The sequence below is a fragment of the Hordeum vulgare genome, chromosome 5H (genome assembly GCF_904849725.1).
Source record: "Hordeum vulgare subsp. vulgare chromosome 5H, MorexV3_pseudomolecules_assembly, whole genome shotgun sequence".
Classification (NCBI taxonomy): Eukaryota; Viridiplantae; Streptophyta; class Magnoliopsida; order Poales; family Poaceae; genus Hordeum; species Hordeum vulgare.
In genome coordinates, this window is record NC_058522.1 from 481,143,040 (window position 1) to 481,150,788 (window position 7,749).

A 7,749-nucleotide genomic window follows, 5' to 3' on the forward strand; every position below is an offset into this window, starting at 1 on the left:
TTTTAAGTATGATGGTGGTGTGCCTGATGAAATTTTATGCATGCTCATGGATGCTCATTGATGGAAGATAAAATTATTTCTTTTTGTGCTTACTCATGGATGCTCCTTGGTTGGTGTATATAACAACCTAAATTAACCCCTAAACCAGCCCCTTTAAAAAAACACAGCTTCAGCCAGGTGCTGACGCGTGGATGCCTTTTGGTCCCGGTTGGTGTCACCAACCGGGACTAAAGGCCCCCCTGCCTGGCCTGGCCGCAACGGCCACGTGGAGGCCCATCTGTCCCGGTTGGTGTAAGAACCGGGACTAAAGGCCGAGGGCATTAGTACGACCTTTTAGTCCCGGTTCCAAAACCGGGACAAAAGGCCCTTACGAACCGGAACAAAAGGCCCTTTTTCTACTAGTGGTGGCATCCGATGCGATTCCATGACGGCCGGCGGGACGAGATCCAACAGGGGAGGCACGCCGGCTTGAAGGAACACCGCGGATTTGCCCGACGGAGGCAGGGACCGGCAATGTCGACGGCAGCAGCGCAGGGGCACGCGCGGGGAAGTACGCGAGGGGGCGACGGCGGCCTGCGTAAAGGGAAACGCGTGGTCCGTGCAGATCGAACGAACGCGGTGCGTCCGGCTGAAATGGTTCGGCCGGCGCGCTGTGTGTAAACGTTTCCCTATAATAAGAGCATGGTCAACAGAAGAGCCGGCTACTAACCCTATGCACATGTCATGTCATCTGTAATCATTGTAAAAAAACTTATGTAGTAAGGCTGGTTATAGGTTGGCTGTAAGAGTTAATGTTTGGATGCATGCATAAAAAGGCAAACACACTTGATTGGAAGGGAGAGGGTAGCGTCATCCTTAGAGCATGCATGCATTCTTTTTCTACCGTGTGTTATGCTATAGCACGGCGTTTGGTGAAGCGTTTGCTTCCTTCTCTTTCCTCCTTTCTCTTTTCCCCACCTAGTATTTTTTGCTGATCTGGACGGCTTATAGTCTGCTGAGTCGGACACATTGTATTTGTTCTAAGGCTATTTATAGTGAGAAGTATCATATAGTAGTGTCATGTATATCATACTATTGTTTGATACTATTTTTATACTCCCTCTGTTCCTAAATATAAGTCTTTATAGAGATTTCACTAGTGGACTACATACGGATGTATATAGACATACTTTAGAGTGTACATTCAATCATTTTGCTCCGTATGTAGACACCTATTAAAATCGCTTAAAAGACTTATATTTAGGAACGGAGGGAGTAGTGCATAATATCATAAACTAGTACTACTACGGTATCTACCTATATTTATTGACATGCATGATATATAGTAGTATAACATTTAACATGATACGGTATCCACCTATGTTATTTTAACCTTTCCTCTTCTTTAGTTATCTGCCGCATCAACATGTTTATTAGTCCCAAGTATGTCTAAAGTTACTTTCACTATGGCCAGCCTACTCATAATCCGTGAAATGAAACCAGTAGTTGATACGTAATTAATAGTAACAGGAATTTGGTCACCTCGGAGACGATGCTGTGGCTTGCCGTGTCGTGCTAGTTCGACAGTAGTGCTTGACTGCTTGTTGCTTCAGTTCAGGGCGCTGCCGTCTGCCCGTTCCAGCTTCAGAAGCTAAACTGGGTAACCTGGCGCCGCAGACTTCGCCGTTGCTGTCCCCGGCGCAAAACCCTCACTGTACCGTCTCCTCCCTCGCCGGAGGAGAAAAAGAAGCCCCCGTTCACACTGAAGAAAAGCGATGGCGATGGCGCCGGCTTTGACGGCCGTTGCGTCTCCTTTGTGCCAAGCAGAACGCTGACTCCACCACAACCATATACTCCCACCGTTTCAAAATAAATGTTTCAAGCTCAGTATAACTTTGTACTAGAGCTAGTATAAAGTTGAGACACTTATTTTGAGACGGGGAGAGTACGTAGCAGCAGATTTACATCCATTCCCGGAGCAGCAATCTGGCAACGTTCACAGCCTCAGGCCAGTTTGCATTTCAGGAAGCACCGTGATGTCCCCCATCCTCTATTCTTGCAAGCTAATGAACAAGCCGGGCAAAACGCCGCAGGGAAGTAAACGGGATTTTTGCAAAAAGTTCAGTTCACACACTGCTTCAGAGAAGCAAACGCTGCAGCGGATTTTTTTTCCTCTCACCTGCATGTAAACGATCTATCTATATGTTAGTACTCCTATATGATGAGAAATAAAGTCGTTTTGCTGTCAACAGCAACAAAAAAAACCGGGCAAAACACGTCAAGCTCCACTCGTCATAACCAGGCATAGAAATATACCTCTATTCTTGCACAACCTAATAATGGACTAAACGTGAAAAGCAACGAACAAACGATCCTTCATATATTTGCAGTTTTAATAGAACAACAACTACACAAGTTTGTATTTAAAAAAAATAATCATACAATGCATCAGTGCTTAACTGTACTTTCCACAACACACAGATAATTCAGATACGTATATAATAATCTGGCATCACCAGAGAACACTTCAGAAAACAAGAGATGATCCACAACTGTTTTGCACAAATGGGCCATAGATTAAAACAATTATGCACCCATAGACACAAGGGAAGAAAAAAAATATGTGATGTGATATAGTTTATGTATACAACAATGCCAACCGGTCGCTGCCTCGACAACCCATCAGAAGCAGCGCGACACGCCTGTACACAACACGGGGATCCCGTCGACGTATTTATCATTTTAATCGACCGATTATACATCCGAAGAAAGCAAATTGATAATACCCAGCTGCTTCTTCGCTCTACTATACTAGTGGCACGAATGAACGCCATGTGATCATCTACCAACACAAGCAATAATATTGTACAAAAAAGATGAACCACGAGAAAAAGTTGCGGCCCTGGAGCGGGTCATGGGACCGGATCCCTTTGCGCACCAGGTGGAGCGGTGGGCATTGGGAAGTTGAACGAACTATAAGCACCACCGAACCGAGGGGCCTCCACATATGGGCTCTGGACAAAAAGAAAAGGCAACATTTCTGAGTCTTCTGTTTGATGGAGCATATAAGCATTTCTACCGTGGGTAGATGAAGAGAGTTGGTTGTCTCCGTGGAGGTACAAAAAATGGAACGAGCAGTGATAGTGAGAATCAATGTCTTTTGATTGCTTTTGGCGGCTGTCAAAAGTTTTATCAGTTGGGTGATGAATAGAAGACGATTTTATAGGCAGTTGAGTGTTGGCATGTTGGTGTTGGGTCTAGAGCAGATAGCTAAGATCTTTTGCACAGTTCATCATGCATGTTAATCTATCATCTGATCTAATGGTGACTGTAGTAATAAACTGTGTTTGCATTAAAAAAAATGGGTTAACTAAAGCTCTATACAGCTTGAACTCAATAAATCATGATAAATACCATTTTTGGAATTCTAGTTTTGGTTTTTTTTTATCTACTAGATGTATTTTAGTTCTAGATACATTTATTTTTATCCATTTGTGCAACAAGTAATTCCGGACGGAGGGAGTATATAATTAAAAAAACAGCCATGTATAAAACTTGCATTTTAATATGCTACAGATGTCACAACAATGATCTCAGAAGATGGTAGGCACCTGAGAATATGGTTGGTTTGCATCGAATGGCTGCACCCTGGGGGATTCTGGTGATGAATCTGGAGAGGTACCGACATTATCATCTGAATTATTTATCGTATGCCTCATTGTTGTTGCTTCTCCTTCACTATTGAGCTTAACACGCTGTGTCAAAATAACCCAACTTAGTTCACCAAGAACACTAGACAACTTGCATATCAAAACACACAAGTGAATGAATGGATATACGATGAATGATACCTCGAATACTTTTCCTAAAGTTTTCAATCCTTTAGCTCGAGCTCTTAGTTCCTCTCTCCTAACATTGCTCTCTTGAAGAACCTGATATTGGTAGAATATTTAAATCTACTTTTACAATTATGATAATGTGTAAGATTATAAAAACAGAGATGCAAAAATAGGATTGACAGGAAAACGAACCATTTGACAGACACGTGCCAGAGTTGCCTCTATATCAGCAACGTTAAGCTTCCATAAGGAATCCACCATAACACTTTTATGACTTTGCATGTAAGCCTCAAGTTGCTCATCCGTGTAATTACATTCAGAACTGAGATGCTTCTTTAAGTCTTCCTGCAACTGCATAAGAGCTATTGCACCTACGGAAACAAAGTAAAGTTCAAGCCAAAATACAAATATATATTGCTAACACCAAAATAGCAAATACCAAAATCAATAGTGCTATTCAAGAAATTAAATAATAAAATAAGTTTTACCTGTTGCAGCTGTCACTTGGGATTTAATAAAATGACCTTTATTTCTAAACCATTCAGCTATAAAGGGAACCCCCAAAAGGATAGCTTTCTTCCCAAGCTCCTTGGCAGCTTGTCTTGAATACATGTAACCGATAGTACTTAGCATATCAATCCCATATGCTGCAGGACATGTAAAATCAGAAAATAAAGTCAGGTTTATGAACATAAAGAAAGAAAATGGAAGTCCCAAAGTTTGATTCATGTTGGGAATACGCAAGGAAAACGTGATCAAACAGTTCCAGATCTACTGGGTTGGAATAAAAGCAGAAAAGGCAGCCAGAGGCAGTTACAAAGTTTAAAGAAAAAATAGACAGAACAGTTAGCAAGTGAGGAAAAAGTTCGTCACCTGCATCAGAAAGTCTAGCCACCTCAGCCTCAGCAGCCTGGATAAATTCTTTTTTGTTTCCCTGAACATAAATGTGCAATCTATTCTTCAGTTTCTCTGCAAGTTTCTCCTCCCTGTCCTTTTGTACAGCCTACAGTAGTTGTTAAGAGCCTTAAATATACGACAATAAGAAGGGTATGGCACCGCTTAGTACTTTGCATAATTACAACACTGAAAAAGAAGAGACATCTTAGCTAGCACTTCTTTTCCATTACAATACAATATAACGTCACAAAGCATGATTTTGCAATCTAACAATTGAGCCATCAGCCCCTAATTTCATCTAATTGCTACAGCGAAGACTAAACAGACCTGTGTAGAGACTGAAAAATGTAAAGACTGATATCATGAGAAATGTCATGTTGAAAGAAGAATGTATCATGCAACGTTTGAGTTTCACTAGTTTATCTTATATAGAGGTGGGCTACGGGTTGAAGTACAAAATGTGTTACTATAACATTGAAAATGGGGGAAATCATGGCTGTACTAAAATGAAAAGTGTAATGAACGGGCAAAGAGGAACACCAAGAGGTGTACATTCTAACATTCAACTTTATTTTCTTCTGTTTGAAGGCTTTCCCAAAGGCATTGTGGCTTTTAGTGTAGCAGAGGCATTGTGATAGAATTTTAGCATGTACTATGAGTTGGTTGTACAATATACAGTTGGAAGCTACAGACAGACCCTGATCTCCTATGGAAAAGGAATATTTCTGAATCTCCAATCAAGAAAGCACATAAACTATTATGTTAACTGGGACATACTCGCATTTTCTCTTGTAACTTCCTTGCATCAATCTGTTTGCCTTCACCAAAAATGTCGAGCGAAGCCATGGATGCCATCGCCAGTTGACCAATGTAATCCTCAAATATCTCACTACCGAATAGCATTGCAAAAATTGCTGCGGGATCAATCATTGCTTCCCTGTATAATGATGACAGGAAACTAGTAAGAAGGTAATCATCTCACCAGTTTCTGCAGCATACGAGATGGAATCACTAATTACACTGTCAAACCTATATCTAGGAAACAATGGAACAATTTGGCAGTCAGCTAAGCTAATATATCCCCCCAAAGCAGCCCAATTCTTTGAAACTATTCCAACAAGTTCATAGCAAGTATTTGTGGGTCACACTTACGTTGAAATACCAGATTTCCCATATGAGTTATATGCTTTACGCTGTGCGGGGTCACTAAGTACTTGGTATGCCTCCCCCAGTTCCTGCAATTACAGTAACTTTAGTAAACAGGCTATATATAAAAGGATAACTGTGCACATCACATCCTCCTGCCTTACAAAGCCAGATAGTGTTTTAAAGTGACAAGATGCACTGCAAAGTAGCACTACTGCAGCAATGGCCAACACACTGCAAAACTAACTCAATAATGCATTATACCGTCTTGCATGATGGTTGATATACCATCACGCAAAATACAAGCAATCTGTGGTTGAGATTGAACCACACGACAAAGGGAACTGCTGTTGTCGGATATTAGTTTCACATGCTTCAGTCGATTGATGTATAACAATTATGATAATTTTCGTGCCAGTGCAGAATGATTCATGGTGCACAAATTAGCAAACTGACACTGGAAACTTGTTTTGGTCACAGTAATTTCCATGATCATCAGTGGGGGACTAGATTAAGCTTTGTGATTTCTTCAATGCCGATTGATTGTTGGGCATAAGGTGCATATATGTCCGGTTATTGCAACGCAAACTTTTGTCACCTATCCATCCATTCTGATTCCAAAAAAAAAAAACAGCTATTCATCATTAACACATGGAAATACAAACGTCGTTGGTAATTAACGAGTTTGTTGTTGAGTTCCATGGAATGGAGGATGGTTTTCAACATCATGGCAAAATAAAACAGTTGCCCGTTTAGCATCAATTCAATGAGGTAGCAACATCGATGCCCGTTATCACTGATGCAGTAGCTGCTTCGTCACGTCCCTCCTTGAGCTGGTAACATCCAGGGGCGACAACTATTGTGACTGGAGGACTTTTCCTACCAGCAAGGCAGCAGCAAAGAAATATCTATGTGGCCAGCACCATCGGCGTTCATCATCCATGTAAAAGCTGACTGAATCCCCGAAAGGCGAGACGCTCGTCTTGCAGAGCACGTGGAGACGCATGATCCGCACTAATTTTTACATTAGTTCTGACGCTTGCGTAGCTAATTGGCTGGTCGGTCGCTGGCAGCACACTGTTGGCGATAGTTACAGCAGAATTTGAATGATGCTGATGCCTCACGAGTCGCAGGAGAAGTTACGGTAGTGGGGAAGCAACGGTGTGGCAGAGGGAACACTTGCCTGGAACTTCTCGGCCGCGAGGGGGTCGTTGCGGTTCTTGTCGGGGTGGACCTGCCTCGCCTGCAGCAGCAGCAACAACAACAACAGCAACCGGAATGAGAGCGAAATTCGGCGGAGAGGGGCAGAGGGGGGCGGCGGGGAGGGCGTGGCAGTGGGCACCTTGACGTAGTACGCCTTCTTGATGTCGGCCTCGGTGGCCGCCGGGCTGACCCCGAGCACGTCGTAGTACTCGGTCTCCAGCACCATCGCCGAACCAATCGGTCAATCGATGAATCAATCAGACCGCCGTCCACTCTCCGAGGCGGGATCTCGCGCTCCGCCTCGGCCCGACCGGAGATCTCGTCGTCCTCCTCCTCCTCGCGGCGTGGTGGGCGGAGGAATGGGAGGCCCGGCGGGGTGGCGGCTCGGGCTCGGGCAGGGGGACGGGATCCCTCGCCGGGGAGGGCGACCATAAAGCGCGTGGAATGGGAATGGGAATGGAAAGGCAGGAATAATTCGTGGTGCTTTTTATTTTCTCGCGTGGAATAGTGGGGGGATGAGTCACGTTGACATGGCGGACAAACCCGCCCGATTTGGAACGCCTCCAAACTTCCATTTCCATTGGGGCAGCCCCGTAACGAAAGAAAATGCCGCCAACGCTATATCTCGCATCAAGCGAGTTGGAAAGAATTCCTCGCTGATGGTTCCACGTTATTCGGGCCGGCC

At 43.6% G+C, this 7,749-nt stretch overlaps 1 protein-coding gene across 1 annotated transcript; it reads right to left on the reverse strand.

The window, feature by feature from the left end:
* Positions 1 to 2,461: 2,461 nt before the first annotated feature.
* On the reverse strand, positions 2,462 to 7,529 carry LOC123399510 (chaperone protein dnaJ 10-like). Its single transcript, XM_045093915.1, has 10 exons — positions 7,204 to 7,529; positions 7,045 to 7,104; positions 5,868 to 5,950; positions 5,493 to 5,652; positions 4,692 to 4,821; positions 4,307 to 4,465; positions 4,011 to 4,189; positions 3,831 to 3,911; positions 3,591 to 3,734; positions 2,462 to 2,993 (listed from the first exon to the last, which is right to left on the reverse strand). The coding sequence occupies exons 1-10, from the start codon at positions 7,288 to 7,290 to the stop codon at positions 2,892 to 2,894; spliced, it is 1,185 nt and encodes a 394-aa protein (XP_044949850.1). The 5' UTR covers positions 7,291 to 7,529; the 3' UTR covers positions 2,462 to 2,891.
* Between the last annotated feature and the right edge of the window lie 220 nt (positions 7,530 to 7,749).

What these genes read in the sequence shown, in the direction of transcription:
- LOC123399510 (XM_045093915.1), bottom strand. Translation starts at nt 7,290, where the DNA reads ATGGTGCTGGAGACCGAGTACTACGACGTGCTCGGGGTCAGCCCGGCG. An exon ending in AGTTACAAGAGAAAATGCGA is followed by an intron (nt 4,822 to 5,492) that starts GTATGTCCCAGT and finishes CAACTACTGTAG; the next exon opens with GCTGTACAAAAGGACAGGGA. An exon ending in CAAACCAACCATATTCTCAG is followed by an intron (nt 2,994 to 3,590) that starts GTGCCTACCATC and finishes CTTTTTGTCCAG; the next exon opens with AGCCCATATGTGGAGGCCCC.